The sequence below is a fragment of the Aulonocara sp. 'chitande type north' Nkhata Bay genome, linkage group LG2 (genome assembly GCF_057382095.1).
Source record: "Aulonocara sp. 'chitande type north' Nkhata Bay isolate Kocher_YH1m ecotype deep benthic linkage group LG2, A_spYH_male_GT1.1, whole genome shotgun sequence".
NCBI lineage: Eukaryota > Metazoa > Chordata > Actinopteri > Cichliformes > Cichlidae > Aulonocara > Aulonocara sp. 'chitande type north' Nkhata Bay.
The window spans coordinates 4971563-4988251 of record NC_141345.1 but is presented as its reverse complement, the minus strand read 5'-3'; the positions used below and the strand labels follow the sequence as shown (position 1 = coordinate 4988251).

Below are 16689 nucleotides of genomic sequence, written 5' to 3'. Positions count from 1 at the left end.
CAACCATTTAGCGGTGATTATAACTTGTAGGTGGCAACATTTATCAGTGCAAACAAAATGAAGGGTATTTTCTGTCCTTCTTTTCCGGTGAAGCACTGTCACCGATGACAGCGGTACCAGACTTAAGTTAATGTGTGAAATTGTTGTCACAACAAGGTACCAGCAGCAGCAGCACTATAGTGCAACTGTAGTGACACAGTATTATATACAGTGCAACAGCACAAGTCAAATGTAAACACAAAGGTTGCCTAGGTAGTGTTATTATGAGTGTTTAACAGTAACTAAAGTAACTCAGCCTCTTCAACAAAGAGTGAAACAAATTTGTAGTGTGAAGATTCAATTCTGATTAAATGATCACCGGAGGCTGACACACTCCTTATTAGTTATTATTAATCTCTGGCTCTCTTCCACAGCATGTCTTTGTCATGTCTTCCTCCCCTCACCTACCAGTCGGTTGCGCCATAAGGCCGTCCCTCCCTGAGCCTGGTTGTGCTGGAGGGTTCTTCCTGTTAAAAGGGAGTTTTTCCTTCCCACTGCCGCTGCTCATAGGGGGTCATATAATTTTGGGGGTTTTCTCTTTTTGTATTATTGTAAGTTCTTTACTTTACAATATAGGGCAATTTGAGGCAACTGTTGCTGTGATTTGGCACCACATAAATCAAACAGAATTGAATTTGAATTGGTTTTTATTGTTCACAGGCTTCTCTGGGTTTGTGTTGTGTGTGTCCCATAAACATATGGCCTTGATTTGTCACTGATGTCACAAGATAAAACTTTTTTATAATGTATTATTGTATTATTGTGGACAGTGTGATTTGACATTATTTTAACACTTTTAAAAAAACTAATATTTTAAGTAATAAATAGTAAATGTGTTACGATTAAAACAACCAATCTGAGTATGACACGTAAAAGACACTTGAAGGCTGTGCTTTGCATTCCCTCAGATGAAATATGGTAATTAAATGTTACTCAGTTCACAACATTATACTAGAATTTGCGAATGGTGCTGTGTGACGGATCTCAGGCATACTGAGTTTTCTGTAGTTATTTGTGTGGAGGAGTGCTTTTATATTGTGTTGTTATAACCAAAGATCATTTAAATCGATCAGTAATTTCCCTGTCTGTCCTTCTCTCGTTTTTCCCTACTTCATTGTCTTTTCTTTTGTATCGAAACTGGATGTACCCACCATGCATTCAAGTTCAATCACTGTCAGCACATGAAAGGAAACAGTGACAAAAAAGGGATATTTCAAAGCTTTGAAATGTCTTTACATTTCTCTCCAATTATGCTTTTCAGTTTCAAAACTTGAAGAATGAAAATGCCACTTTGAAACAGCGTCTGGAAAAGCTTGTGACCAAACTTCAACACCTAGAAGACAAGAGGAAGGAGGAAGGAATGAAGATGCCAGACAGAGTGGAAGAGGAGGGGGAGGGAAACAAGGTGGTGAGAGGAATCCAGGGATCTGAATCCTGCAGGGGAGAGGGGGAAGGAAGGGTTAAAATGATGGAGGAGAAGGAGAAAAGAGGAGAAGTCATCGGGACTCACCGTGAAGCAGGAGTTGGTGAAGAGATTCTTCATGTTCAGATGGGAAAAGATGAACCATGCAATGAGGTGATCCAGACCAATAGAAGAGGAGAGGCTGAGGGAGGGCAGAAAGAAAGGGAGAAACAGGAAAAAGAAAGTGAGCCGAAGAAAGAAAAGACTGAATTACCAATAAGTTCAGAGATACAGAAACAATCAGTTGAGGATAAAGTAGAGACTATAGCTACACACCTGGCCGTATGTTCCCTGACTAGTCCTGATATGGAGCTTCTGACAAAACGACTCCAGGAGGCCCAGGAGGAGGCCGAAAGACAGATTAACGTGGCCCAGGACTTGCGCTCTAAACTGGGAGAGCAGAGCAAGAAAACCTGGGAGGCTGAGCAGCGGCTGGTACTCGTCGAGGCTGAGCTGCAGCGTCTGAAGAAAGCCGGAGAAAGTTTGGTGGAGGCCCGCAGGCAGATAGAGGTATGGCTGGCTGTAGTGGTTAAGTTGGAGACTGTAGAAAGTAGATATTAATGGTCGGTGAAACAAGTGAAAACGTGGGCGTTATATTATTGTATAATTGTGTTTATAATGTGTTTCTTGTGTGCAAAGCGCCATCAAATGTTCCCGCTACAACACCCATAAAAAGCAAAAGCTGAAACTGATTTAAAATTGACTGCCAGCCACTTAATGATCGACTCCTTGTGCAGCTATAAACTGCTTTCAGGGCTAAGCACATGTTTAGATCGCTCCTTGGAAATCCCTCTCTGACCACTTGCAGTAATACATCTGTGACTCATGATGGATCTTAGCTTTCATCTTGAGAAAGAGAACACATTTTCTAAGGGAGAGTCGTAAGTGACAAATGTATTGGGCACAAACAATGGTAAATATAGAAAAAAAGTCTGGGTTTTCAATGTACTGTGAAAGACGTCACTTTTAAACGTGTCACAGTCAGGGAAAGTTCACGCTTACAGTTACAGTGCAACTCTGCACTAACAGTCTGACCTTGATGATGGACAACTGTATGGAGCGCAGCACTGTAAATGTTAAATAAAATTAACTTTTCCACTGAACCGTGCTCTTTGGTCTCTGGGTTGTAGCCGGAGACCAGTTTCTTATCGCCAGTGAAGATCCTCGTCATGCAACGCTGAGTCAGTTTGATGCTCTTGGTGAAGTTGCAGATGTCTCACTGCAAGTGGTCAAAACCTAACAATCCAGACTGCAGCGGAGCGCTGAAAGTGGCACAAACCAATGACTGTGAAGGCGATTTTTAAAGCTCACTCTTAAGCAGAGAACGCGTTACTGTAATCTGATTACTTTTTTCAGGTAACGAGTAAAGTAAGGGATTACTATTGCAAAAACGGTAATTAGATTACCATTACTTTCCCGTAGGAACGCTACGTTACTGCGTTACTAAAACCGTGATTTTTTTGCGAGAATGTCTCACGACAGTGACGTAAGCGAGTGCGACATTCGTGACAACAGCTGTGTGCAGATAAACAATGGATCATATATCGATTGTGGGAGAGAGTATGAGCGTGCAGCGTTTAAAGCGTGGAAGTACTGACCTTATTTTGAGTTTGATTCCATAAAAAGTGACAAAAACATTAGTGTCCGTTGTGCGTGGGAAGAAAACTTCTTTTTACAGCGAAAAAAATCCCTAAACTTCCGAGCAAGCACCGAGTAGCTACGACGTAATGGGAAACTCACAGAGAAACTCGCGGATTCTTCAACTGACCGCTGCAGCACACCTACACCAGGGCAAACCTGCGCCTACGCCACTTCTGCTTTACAGGTGAAAATAGAGCAAAAGGACCGCTAGTCTTTGATTTCATTTATTTTCTGCTGTGTTTTACTTGCATCTGTTTGAAAGAGTGAGTGTAAACACACACAAAAAAAATTATTTTATCTGCTGGAATGTGCAGAAAATAGGTTTAAATGTTTAATCAAATTTCTTCCAGTCAGAGAATGTTGCATATAATTAAATTTTTGCTTGATGCATAAAGTTAAAAGATTAAAACTAATAAAACAAGTTTTAAAAAGAGACTTTTCCATTTGATTACATTTTGTATGATGGATTATGTAGAAAAAGTAGAATTGGGCTGAAAGATCTATCGCTTTATCACCTATTCAGGTTGTAAATCGTGTTTTTAAAAAGTAACTAAGTAACTAAGTAATTAATTACTTGTGAAAATAAGTAATCAGTAAAGTAACGGGATTGTTTTTTGGGGGAAGTAATAGGTAATTAGTTACTGATTACTTTTTTCAAGTAACTTGACCAACACTGCTCTTAAGTTATTGGGTTATTTTTGGTTATAAGTATGAGCTGCATGGAGTCATCCTACTACAAAATTGGTATCAAGTTTTCTGGTTTTTCAGTTTTTTTTCATAATATTGTCTCTGATTATATACATTACAATTAAAGTAACTCAGTAAATAACAGAAACAAAGATTCAAAAAGTTCACACATCAGAATTGTTTTCAGCAATAACAGTGGCGTGGCTCTTCACTCCAAACTAAAATATCTATTACAAAAACAGCTTTTATATTGATTGTCATAAAAATTTGTTCAGCCAGATGAAAATTTTTAATTTCTTTGGTAAGTTTCTGATCTACACTGTCATGATTATCATACAAAAAGGTGATTTTTGTACTTAGCTGTACTTTACATTAAATGCATGATGGAAAATATTTGCAAACATGGTGGAACTTGAAGCTCACCAGGTTGCTTTTGTGAGCATTTTTGCATTTTGCTCAGGGCAGCAGTGTGCCAGAGTAAAGCCTCGCAAAGCTGCAAGAGTATCTGGGATTGTTTGTGCTTTTGCACACTCATCAAACCTGCAGTGCACCAACAACAGACCCTTTGTGTTGTTTGCCAGTTAACTGGAATTATTAGGAAATGTATTTACTCAACACTTCCTTTAAAGCTGTAGGTTTGTAGTTCTTTCCTAGAAATCATATATATACAAGACTCATTCAATTACTGGAAAAATATAAGAATGTTTTGTAGTAATAGTAAATGCACATGCTATACATCGAGATTTCAGATGTTTCTAACTGCTTTTCTCTCAGGTTCTTCAGTCTGAGGGTCTAGTTATGGAGGAGGAGTTGTGTCGCTTACGAAGCCAAGCAGAGCTTCACAGGATGCAGACCACAATCATCGCCACTCTGGAGGGAGAGCGGGCTACACTCGAGAGAGAAAGAGACACGCTGCGCAGCTCCTTGGACGCCTTGCGCTCCGCCCAACGCAAGGTTGGAGAGTACACAGCCACAGACTTGCACACACAATATAAAGACGCCAAATATGCCCATGAACATGGCAGATGACACTGGACTTAAGAGGGAAATAGAAGAAGAAGGGCAGATAAAAAACAGAAGAGTTCAAAATTTTCTTAAAGTCAACCTCTGTGGTCTGCTTAAATAAAAACATCCCATCTGGATTCCACTTAACCAATAAATTTCAGTATTTCAGCAAGCAAATTCCCTTACTGCACGACTGAGGCTTCAACATGAAGTGGAACAGTTTTATTAAGCTGTCGGAGATGCATGTTAACATTTTTATCCACCTTATATTGAGCGAGCAAATCAGATTTGAACTGCAGTATTCAGATATTGACAAAAATCTCATCTGCACACAGAGGAGGGAAGCAGGTGAATGTTTTGGTTTGGCTTATTCAGTGAATTTCTGCAGATGGAAATTCAAGCAGAAACCCAACTGAGAGCCACCTTCTTCAGACAGCCCACTTTGGGTCATTGAAGTCTTTGTGAATACGGTGCAATTTAATGTGCAATTTGCAGTAAAAATTTCAACACATAAGAAAAACTGCAAACTAAGGAAAAGAGCACTGCTAAGTCAGCATTAAAGAAATACCTTAAAAGGGATTCATAAATACCTCCCACTCAGAAAACGCTGTATATAACCCTCCATCTGATGGGGTAATGTTCTTTGGTGACACCCTCCCAGTTTTTTGAAAGTGAAAACATCAGTCTTTTTTGTGGCTGTTTGGCCTAAATGTCTACTAAAATTACTTCTGGCTAATAAACTACAATTTTCTTAACCAAGACTGGATGTTCTTTAACTGTACACAACATATAATTGACAACCTATTGTAAAGAAACAGCACGTTAGAACAAGTGTTTTCCGCTATGACGCATCCCAAAAACCTGTTTTGTGTACATTTAGTTGCTTGCATGAAAAAGTAGTGCAACTCTGGATGGGCTTTTCCTACCGATCTGCCACACTTCTCACGACATCGCATCAAACCAGAGATGCATCTTTAAAAAACAGTGCCTCATTCCTTTGATTTCTAAACACTAAATCTAACAGCACACTCTCATAATGTTAGAGCTGAGAAAGTACTCTGCTGTCACTTGGTTTATGAATAAAATAACTTAAGTTGTAAGCCAGCCAGACGTCAGCAGCAACTAAAAATTTGTTCATTTCAATATTTGATGTTTTAGCCCATGACACAGAATGGATTCTAGCTACATTCGAGGTAGACTTCACATTCCGACCACCAGCAGGAGAAGCAGAGAGCCAGAATTCATGAGAATAAAACAGTGCATGTTAAATGAATCATGAAGTGTACTTCTTTCAGCTGTAGGTGTAAGTAAAAACAAAATAGGAACTCACGTCTCATCCTCGTTCTCCCTTTTGCTTCCCTGTCGTTGTGTACGTTTACTGAACTGGTTTGTTTTAAAGCATTTTTATTTATTTTTTTAAAAACCCTCATATATCCTGGAAAAATTTATCAGATTTTCTGCTAAGTAATTAGATTTAGTCCACAATCTGGAGGACGCTGTTTTGTGTCTTGGAGATAACAAAAATCTACTCAATATGTTTTTTCTATAGGGCTTTGAAAGTGTTTCTGAATTGCATTGTTTACATCCACGTTTGATGATGTGGAGGGGTGCAGTAATGTGAAGTATGGTTATTCTCGTAGGCGGCAAAAAAATGTACATTTACTCAAGTGCTTTAAAGTACTCTTGACATCCTTGTAATTTCTATTTCGTCCCTCTTTATACATCCTCTTCACTAAAGTACAGGATTTAATAAATTAGGTGAATTTCCCTAACAGGATTTAAAGGTGAGCATTTTAACATTCAGGAAAATAATTATAGACCACAGTATTGCTTATACAGTAGAAATATCTAACAGATAAGCAAACAGTTCCTGTTATTTATATAGAGTTCAATCTGCAGTTTGGTTTCAGGGTAAATTAATGTTTAATGTTTTTAATAGTCTGAAAACTTTTGAATTACTTATTTTTGAGCTGTATTTTTAAAATATATTATTGCTGTTTTGATCCAATCAAATGCAAGGACCTAAAAGCAGGGCACACAGCAGGAGGCGGGACTAATGAAAGCTGTGGGAGCTACAGAAATCCACCAGGTACCAAAGATCTCAGAGTATGAGCAGATAAAGTGCCCAAGGTGCAATTAAAAGGCACAAAACTTAAACAAGGTCCAGCCCGGGTTGACTTGAGGACTTGTGAGGTGCACTGGGGCCTGGCCCAAAACAAACAATGCCGAAAGGAAAACAGACATCATGACAAATAACTAGAGATGGTACTATAAATACACAGAAAACCAACTCACTATAATAACACAGGGGAAACTAAATAGGGCAGGGAAGGAACATACAGATAACAGCTGACTCTTAGACTAAAGCAACTGCCAAAATTAAACAGGAAGTTACTATAAAATAACAAGAAACAAAAAGAGAGAAACAAAGAAGTGAAGAGGAAAACACTAAAAAACACGAGGGATGAAAACTACAAAAGTAGTAGAATCAACAACCCAAATGCAAAACTGTGCCAGTGGTTTAATTTTTGTACTCTGATAAAGTTAATTTTATGTTTATTGCCTGTTTTATTGGCCACATGCTTTCGTGTTGTCTGTTGCACTTTCCTCTGTGATTATGGGGGACTTATTTAAAGCGGGCGTTAAGAACCGAAATCATCCTTTGTGTTTTCTCTTTTGCCAGAGTGACCAGTTAGAGCTCACTACTCAGACTCTCAGAGCAGAGTTGGAGCGTCAGGGCCGCAGTTTGGAGACCTCACGCCGTCGCGAGGAGGAGCTGGAGGCAGAGCTCCGCGAGGCTACCCTCGAGGCTGAATCTTTGGCCAGGGCACGAGATCAGGCGCTGCTGGAGGCTTCACGGTTAGAGCAAGAGAAAGAGGTGTGTCAGTCAGAGCTGGATGGCCAACGGAAGGAGGGCAGACAGAGAGAGAGGGAAGCGGGGAGACTGAGGCAGCAGCTGGAGAGCACAACCCTGGCCCTGGAGCACAGCAACCAGAGAGCCTGTGCTCTGGATGCTGAACACAGGTACACACACTCCTAAGGACATGGAGTTAACCTTGATCATGCAGTTAACTTTATAAGGCACCAGAGACAGCACTGTGCTGAACAGTACATTTATCTTTAATGTCAACTCTGTCTTATGCAACCAGTGTCTAAAATGTGTTTGTGGTGTGCGTGTAGACGTGTGTGTCAGCAGCTGTCTGAGTCCAAGGAGCTCTGCGCTCAGCTGCAGGACCTGGAGAAAGAGCTCAGCTTTCGATTAAGCAGCATGGAAGAGGGTAAACAGCAGCTGCAGGAGCAGTATGCAGAAGCACAGGCCAAGATTAGCGCACTGTCCCAGGTGTGTATGTGTGACGTGGTACTTTAGTTCCTAACGGTAAGCACTGCTGCAGGGATGTGGTGGAAAATTCACAGGCAGCTCAGCAGTGGAAATGACTATTATTACTGAAATGAATTCAGTGTGTTCACACCGGAAAAATAATGAGAAATGCAGAAGATTCAAATTGTATTTTTTTTTATCTGTTGATGGACACTGTGGTCCCTCAGCACAGAGCATAATGAAAATAGAAATGGTGCTCAAAACTGGAAAAAGGAAAACAGTAACACTTTATTTACTACAACATAAAGTGAAGTATGCATACTTAAAGTGTTTGTTTAGTTGCATTTGAGTGTGGATTTTATATACTGTGTGGCCACAACAGAATGAAGAAAATGATGTCGACTGCTTTCTGCTAACATTAGAAAAAGCTATAAAAATAAATACATTCTGAAAAACTCAAAATCTTATACAGTAAGTAAATAAACAATTATGTTTTAAGCTGAATTACTATACTCATTTCTAGATCCATATTGTTTATTCTTTTATTCTATGTTAGAGTAGCTGGTGTGAATTCAAAATAAGTCATATATAATTCTTGTATAATGTAAACAGAATTGGTCCTAGTGCGGATCCCTGTGGAACTCCATAATGAGCTTTAGGATGGGAAGAGGATTCCCTATTTACATGAATTTACAATTGAAATCTATCTATCTAATGATAGATAGATAGATAGATAGATTTTTATCCATCTATCCATCCATTCTAAGAAAACAAAGATTCAGCACTTGTTAGGCAATGTTCTAGTGGTGTGTTCTTGTTGTTTATATTAGTTATTTGCCTACTAATTTGCTATCTAATTACTAACTTATACTAATTATGATATAATGTTATTAGATTGAACCACTCTAGGACCACAACTAGTATCAAACTACTCACATGAGGACTGGTTCTCACACAGACTAAGAACGTAGTGTAAATGGGTGATAAATGAAAGGAAAAACCAACATAAAGTTTCCTAGGAAGGTGTTGGATTACCACATATTGAACAGAACAGCTTTAATATTCTCTGGCATTGATTTCCCAAGAGACTAAAGTCTGGAGGGATGAAACACCACACGTTCACAACATAATCCCTCATTTGGTGTTTTAATAATAATGCTTGTGAGCACTGTCAAACACTAAAATGTGCTGTTGGTGTTGAGCTAGGTTGCAGTGTACAGACCGCGAAGCCATTATTTCCATATATATCAAACCACTCTGACCTCAGTTGTCCTATGGATGGTGACATCTTTATCCCATGAAGACTGAAATGTTTTATCACTACATTGCGATCAACAACTTTGTATTGATTTGAACTGGGTTGTCCCTCGAAGGGGACGAGTGTGCTAAGGAGAACATACATGGGTGCATAAGGACTGCTGAGTCAAACAAACCTTTGTGGGGAAACATGTATGTAGGTTTCGGGGCGATCGTGACTCAAGAGTTGGCAAATCGTCTTGTAATCGGAAGGTTGCCGGTTCGAGCCCCGGCTCTGACAGTCTGGGTCGGTGTGTCCTTGGACAAGACACTTCACCCGTTGCCTACTGGTGGTGGTCAGAGGGTGGTGCCAGTGTCCGGCAGCCTCGCCTCTGTCAGTGCGCCCCAGGGCAGCTGTGGCTACAATGTAGCTTGCCATCACCTGTGTGTGAATGGGTGGATGACTGAATGTAGTGTAAAGCGCTATACAAATACAGGCTGTTTAGATTAGTTTTTTTTGTGGTGTTTACAGCAAGTTCCAGAGATTTTAATCGTTATACTTTCTCACTATTTCTTTCTCTCTCTTATCAGGATCTAACCCGTGAGCAGGCTCGTTCTGAGAAACTGGCCACTGAAGTGGCACACCTGAGCCAGAAACTACAGCGATCCGAAGCCGAGCGGCAGTTGGCAAAAGATTCTCTCCACCAGTCACAGGAGAGAATAGAGTCTCTCTCCCAACTCCTAAAGAAAAGTGAATCTCTGCAGTTAGAGACGAGGAGGGAAAGTGCACAAGTGAAGAGTGCGCCTAATTCAAATTCAGAATCGACAGACAAGCAAGACATGTCACCTTTGGATCAAAGCCCCGAGGCTGCCAAAGGTTGTGACCTTTCCACGACCCGCGATCATTTCATGGGGGAGGCAGAGAGGCATCTCAGTGAGAGGGTGATCGAGCTGGAAAAAGAGGTCTGTATTTGAATGTGTGAGTGGGTGTTTGGGGGTTGGTGTGGGGGCTCGGTCTTCCCTGTGAGGGAGATGATGTATATTATGTTGAAATTCTTGCTCTAGGGATTCTCGAGGACGATCAGCTCACAGTGGGCCACTTCCCAGAGTGCAGCACTTTATTTCCAAAACTAGTGCTTTATCTCTGCTCATCGGTTTTAAAATGTCACCCCGGCTACTGTTAATCTTCCTTATCTCCTCTGCTGCTTTTCTGCTTAAGCTCTTACTGTCTCTCTCTCACACTCACACATACTCTCTAACATCAAGCTGTGAGGGGCGCTTCCAGCATTGCCAAGGTCACAAATTTCACCCGGTGTGGCTCTCACTCAGAACGTTATTACGTCAGTGCTTTCAGGTTTTGTACAGTAGATTAGTCTAGATGAACTAAGGCACAAACAGATCCGGGCTACATCCTGGTTCCACTTACACTTATTAATGCACAAACAACGATTGCGGATGAAGACATCTTCACATCTAAAAATGCAAGAATGCTCTACTTAAGTAAATAGAATTAATAGCTGCACTGTCCTAAAATATTAAAAGTGGAAATTATGCAGGAAAATGGCTCCTGTGTGTGATATAGTGTGCAGGATTGTTAATACTAAAGTTAAAGTAGCATTTTAATGTTCACCCCTTACTGGCTGTAGCTGCTGGAGGTGGGAGCTCATTTTCACCTGTTCGTACACGCTTGGTCATAACTGAGTAGGCACCCCCTCGAGTGTCAAACAATAAAACTGAGTAGACCTGTCATCATGGGAGAAGAAACAAAAAAGTATTACCTCCTTCTAAGCTTTTTTCTTTTCTTTTTTTTGCTTTTCTTGAAATATTAGGGTTAAATCTCACCTTTCTGGCCCCCTGGGTTTCTTATAAATGAAACCATATCAGAAGCTGAGATGAGAAATCACTCTTTGGTGAAGCATGACACCAAGGTTTATCATAAAGCATCACAAGCTAGAATCATTGGTTTTTGTATTTCACAAACTGATGCAATAGCAGTATTAAGATCAACTGTAATCTGAAGCAAAGAAGCGAGACCCTCTGATATACTAACTCAACAAGTCTTTATTGGGGTACACAAGTTGCAGAAGTGAGGAGGATGAGGTGGAGCAAAATCATGGGAGAGCTGTGCTGGCAGAGGATGAATGAATATGGTGACCATGGCAGTTAGAGCAGATGGGCAGGTGAGGGTGGCTGTAGCTGTAGAATGAAAGCTGGCCCAAGCTGAATGGTGAGAAGTTGGTAAACAAACACGGGGAACAAAAGCTAAACTGAAGATGAAGGCCTGATGTAATTACCACAATAGCTCTGTGGTGGAGTTGGCCTGAAGTGCAGGTTAATGAGTAAATGAACCACCAATCTGCACGCTGATTGGGAGAACAGGAGATAACAATCCATGTCTGGCACACACAAATAGAAACAAGACAAACAGGCAAGGAAAACAAACAGGAAATAAGACGCGTGTGAGCAGCAGGAGAAAATACCTTGCTGCTGCCAGAGGTCAGAGGAGAACAGCCAGACTGCTTCTAGCTGATAGGAAGCCAACCGTAACACAAATAATCAAATGTTACAACCAAGGTATGCAGAAAAGCATCGCTGAAGGCGCAACCTTAAAGCAGATGGGTTACAGCAGCACAAGAACACACGGCGTGCCGCTCCTGTCATCTAAGAACAGGAAACAGAGGCAACAGTTCACGCAGGTCCACCAAAATTTGATGATAGAAATGAGAAAAATGAAAATGCTGTTTCATCTGATGAGTGTCAGATTTGTTCTCCAACATTTGGAAGGTAGGGTTCGAATTAGGCTAAAATGAAACGAAAGCATCGATCCATCCTTCCTTGTGTTCAGGCTGGATGTGATGTGAGAGGGTATTTTCTTGCCAGACTTTGAACTCCTTAGTACTCCTATCTGAGTATTATTGCTGACCATGTCCATTCCTTCATCATGATAGTGCACTCATCTCCTCATGGCTGTTTCCAGGAGAATAACGGACCATGTCACAAAGCTCAGATCATCTCAAATTGGTTTCTTGAACATGACTGAGTTCACTGTACTGTAACCATATCTCAATCCAGCAGAGAACCTTTTGGTAGAATTAGCGAAATCTGCAGCAACCGTGTGTAAGTGTATCATGCGAGTTTGGGCCAAAATCTAATAGAAATATTTCCAGCACCTTGTTTAATCCGTACAATGAAGAATTAAGGAAGCAGTGAAAACAAAAAGGGGTCTAAGTCAGTGCTAACAAGGTGTACCTAATAAAGTGACCAGTGAGTGTAGTTATTTTGTGCCACTGACATCAGAAGGGAGAGAGGTAGGATGATGAAGTAGGAGAAGAATCTAAAAGTGACTGTAATAAAAAGTAGAAATCCCCTGTGTAGCACTATGAGTCAGTCAGCAGTACATGAAGACTCCACAGTGGGGGAAAAAATAACAACCCCACGCCAAAACTGAGCTCTAGACTCTCTAGACGATGCACACATGAAATGTGTTGTCGCTCTTCCAGTACTTGCAAATAAAATGTTCAAATAAAATCGCAGCGTAGGGGGAGTACAGCTGACTTGTTGTTTGCAGCAAGTTAATTTTAATTTTGGGAAATACACCAGATTTTACAGCAATTTATAAGGTGGTTTTCTTTTCATTTCTAAACTACCCGCCTCTGTGCCAAATCAACACATTCCTTTATTTATCAGAGCAGACTGCACCAAATCATGTGTCATCAATAAATTCGCAGATTTTCTGATTGGACCATTAAAGCCTGTGGAAAGATTGCACTGACAGAAATCTCGCGTAAACAACAGATGTGAACTAATGAAATATAATTTTTAACATTTATGTCAGACACAGGAGGAATTTCATCTCTGTGTTTATAGAGTGGCACAAATGTCGCATAAAGATGCTACCTGACTGAGAGCACTTTAAAAGGTCAGCGGCAGAGTTTGCCCATGTTCAAATATTATGGATGTTTCCAGAGCCAAATGTAGCACAGACATTATAAAAATGAAAGAAGAGATTTTTCTCCCCCTCAGAAAGCGGTGGCGGCTGCAGAGCATGAGGCTTTGCTGACGAGATTGTCTCAGTCCCAGGAGGCTTGTAAGCACCTTGAGGAGCAGCTGGAGGCTCTGCGTCGGAACTCGCTCAGCCTGCAGGACTCCTGCACCAGACTGCAGACGCTCAACACACAACTACAGGTGACCTAACACACAGACACAGAGCGTGGTTATGGCTGAAGTTGATTTGTTCAAAATCGCACATTGTTTTTAAACCTTTTGTCTTCCTAAAGTGAAACGCATTCAGTCTTTGTGCAATGAATTTTGACGTAAAGTGCGCAGGGACCTGTTAAATTATTGGACATTATTTCATATTTGTATATCCTCTAATGTGGGGAGTAAGATGACAGGCTCAGTGCCAGTGTCATAGCATAGCACTGGCTAAAGAGCAGAAAACTAGAAGAAACAGCCCATCTGGCCCTGTCCAAAGGACAAAAACTACCTACCAGGTTTTTTAAAGCTTACTAAGTATTCTGCTGTAGCCTATTTGATTATCTCCCTCACTTAAATATCCTTGTATCAAAGGGTTACTGCGATCCTTTATGTCAGACTGTCCGGTTTGGGATCATAATGCCTCGGTGTCTGACATAAATTTATTGTAAACTGTTCTTATTGGAATTTGTTGCTCAGAGAGAAAGGACAGCTGTGATGAATGTCTTCATAAGAGATGGAGAAAATATTCCAGTGAAGAAACGGGTAGTTAAACAGATTCTGTGATCCGTTTTTATCAGATTGATGATCTCATCCGATGGAGGATACAGGAAAGGATCCGTTTTTTAGACAACAGAGGCCAATCGGAGTGTTTTTAATTCATTCTGCTGACTGGCTTGTGATTGCTCTGGCTTTATACTTGGTATCAGTCTATTTATAAAACTCAGCAAGAAAGTGAAAACTACCAAAATGTCAAACCATTTCTTTAAGCGCCCAGTGCTGCACACATAATATCTTGTTTAGACCCATGGCAAAAGGTTAATAAACTAACTTTCAAGCTTGTTGGTTTTCAGCTCAACCTTTTGAAATTGCTAAATTACAGACATGGTCTCTCTGTTTTCTGTCACATACACACACATACACACAAACATAGGTGGAGCAAGCGTCACTGAGCTCCCAGCATGCAGTGCTGCTGGCACGCTGCAGTGAGAGCGAGGCACGGTGTGCCACCCTAGAGGCCGAGTCAAAGGTGTGGGCGCGGGAGAGAGAGGAGTCCGCGGCCAGAATGGACGCTCTGAGGCGGGACCACGAAAGGATGACGGCGTTGCAACAGCGTCAGGAGGTGGAGTTGGAGGAGCTGGTGGAAAAGCACTCTCAACTGAGGAACAACAATCGCAGCCTGGAGGCCCAGCATCGAGAGCTGGAGGGCAGGTACAAACACTCACTGACTTAAAGACACGAAATCTTCACTTTGAAGATTTGTGACATATTTTCCATGTTTGAAAGGACTTCTCCCCCAAAATTAAATATGCACAAAAACATCTTGATCTATGAAAGACACACATCATCTTTTGTTGAAGGTAAATCCTGTGCTTGAAATATTAGGTACAAGGAGCTCTTGGATGGCAAAACCCAGCTGGAGGAGAGAGAGCGGGAGATGAAGACGGAAAGAGAGAAGATGGAAACGGAGGCCCAGAGGAGGCTGGAGAGAGAACGAGAGCTGGAGAGGCTGAAAGAAGACAATGACAGGTAACAAATCCAGTCGGGGATCTGATCATCCTTTCACGGCACTCGTGTTCATTTGAATACGAGGAGCAGCAGCAGCAGCAGTAATGTCTCTATATGAAGCACAGCGAGCAATACAAGAATCAATTTGAATGCAAATGTACTATATAATGCGCAGAATGCATTTTTGTTCCAGATCTAAATCCTCTGGGCTGAGCACGAAAAAACGAAGTTATAGTGCAAAAAAAAAAGAGAAAAAGAGATAATAATATTTTTTTTTCAAGTTTCTTTCTAAAAGCAGATACGCAACAGGTACATTTATGAAGAGCAGCCTTTTAATAAACCATTTCCTTCGTTATAAACATTTTGTGTCTTTTGAAGCCGCAGATCAGGCTTACTGAACTTCGAGACCATTTTGAACACTTCTCATCATATTTTCTCTTAGTGACTGATTGATATACAGTATGATAATAATGGCCACAATCATAAGATACTTGTGTGACATAATTAGTTAATCAACCATCATCATCTTTTTGATGCAATTGATTACTGACTGCTTCTTGCAAATACGTGGCTGGCAAAGCAGGGAAACAAAAACCTCCTTTGGTGGTTTTTAGACAGCATTTAACTAAAAATACTGTACAAAACACAAAAAATACAATATTAAATAGATTAAAATTAGACTTGTGTGTAATGTAACAATTCATTTCAGTCGTTTGAGTAATTTCTTGACAATGGCTATGACCTATTTTTTGAGGAATATATTAAATGATGGGACGAATCAGATGTAGTGATGAACCTGCAGATTCTGCTGCTCCAAAGTGAGTTTCAGCTCATTGTTTACTTGTCTGGCTGTCTTCTGTTTTGGTTCAGCCTCAGCTCTCTTATTGTCGTCTTTTTTTATTTCAACAATAACTGGAATTTGTAACAGAAAGCACATCTCTCGAAAACATTGTGCACTACCTGCTCAGTAGGATGCCAAACTGCAGGCGGGCAAGGTTAGCGACTAGCTGGTAAACATATTAGAACGGAAGAATCAGACATTCCAACCAGGAGTTGTTATAACAATTCAAAGAGAGGGAAAGTTCCTCGGATGGACAGGAACAACTTTAAATGAAGAATAACGTTGCTCCATGGCTGTGGTTAGTTAACAAGTGGCTTTAAAATGCCAGTGTTGTATTTACCTAACATAACTTGTTTCTTCTGCCCTTAAGTGGCCAAAAACTCATTTCCAGAGTCTCAAAACACCTTTTTACACAGTAAATATTTTGAATTGTCACAGTGGGGAAAGCACAGGTGGAATTAATAACTGGCTAGTAGCGCAAAAACCAGAACATCCCCAATGTGGAATTTAGCCATGTGTGCCTTTCCTGTAGTCAAACTGTCCAATGTGAGCACTTTTGTTTTCTCTGTTTGCAGTTGAATTATATTTGGCTTCTGAACTGTACTCGCTGGCCATTTTATTAGGTACAGTTGTTCAACTGCTTGTTAAAATCAGCTGATCATGTCAGCAAGTCAGTGTATTTGAACTTAGTCGAGACTACTTTCTGAACTTCAAACTGAGCAGCAGATGGGGAAGAATGGTGATTTATGTGACTTT

General features: G+C 40.7%; 1 protein-coding gene across 1 annotated transcript in view; it reads left to right on the top strand.

The window, feature by feature from the left end:
* Nucleotides 1-16689, top strand: part of ccdc88b (coiled-coil and HOOK domain protein 88B) — a 57753-nt gene that overhangs the window by 21171 nt on the left and 19893 nt on the right. Inside the window, exons 15-22 of the mRNA XM_086303676.1 lie at nucleotides 1301-2011; nucleotides 4604-4783; nucleotides 7518-7858; nucleotides 8015-8174; nucleotides 9981-10352; nucleotides 13413-13574; nucleotides 14518-14795; nucleotides 14970-15113. Of these exons, the coding sequence (XP_086159802.1) occupies nucleotides 1301-2011; nucleotides 4604-4783; nucleotides 7518-7858; nucleotides 8015-8174; nucleotides 9981-10352; nucleotides 13413-13574; nucleotides 14518-14795; nucleotides 14970-15113 (2348 nt within the window). The remainder of the gene's footprint in view (nucleotides 1-1300; nucleotides 2012-4603; nucleotides 4784-7517; nucleotides 7859-8014; nucleotides 8175-9980; nucleotides 10353-13412; nucleotides 13575-14517; nucleotides 14796-14969; nucleotides 15114-16689) is intronic.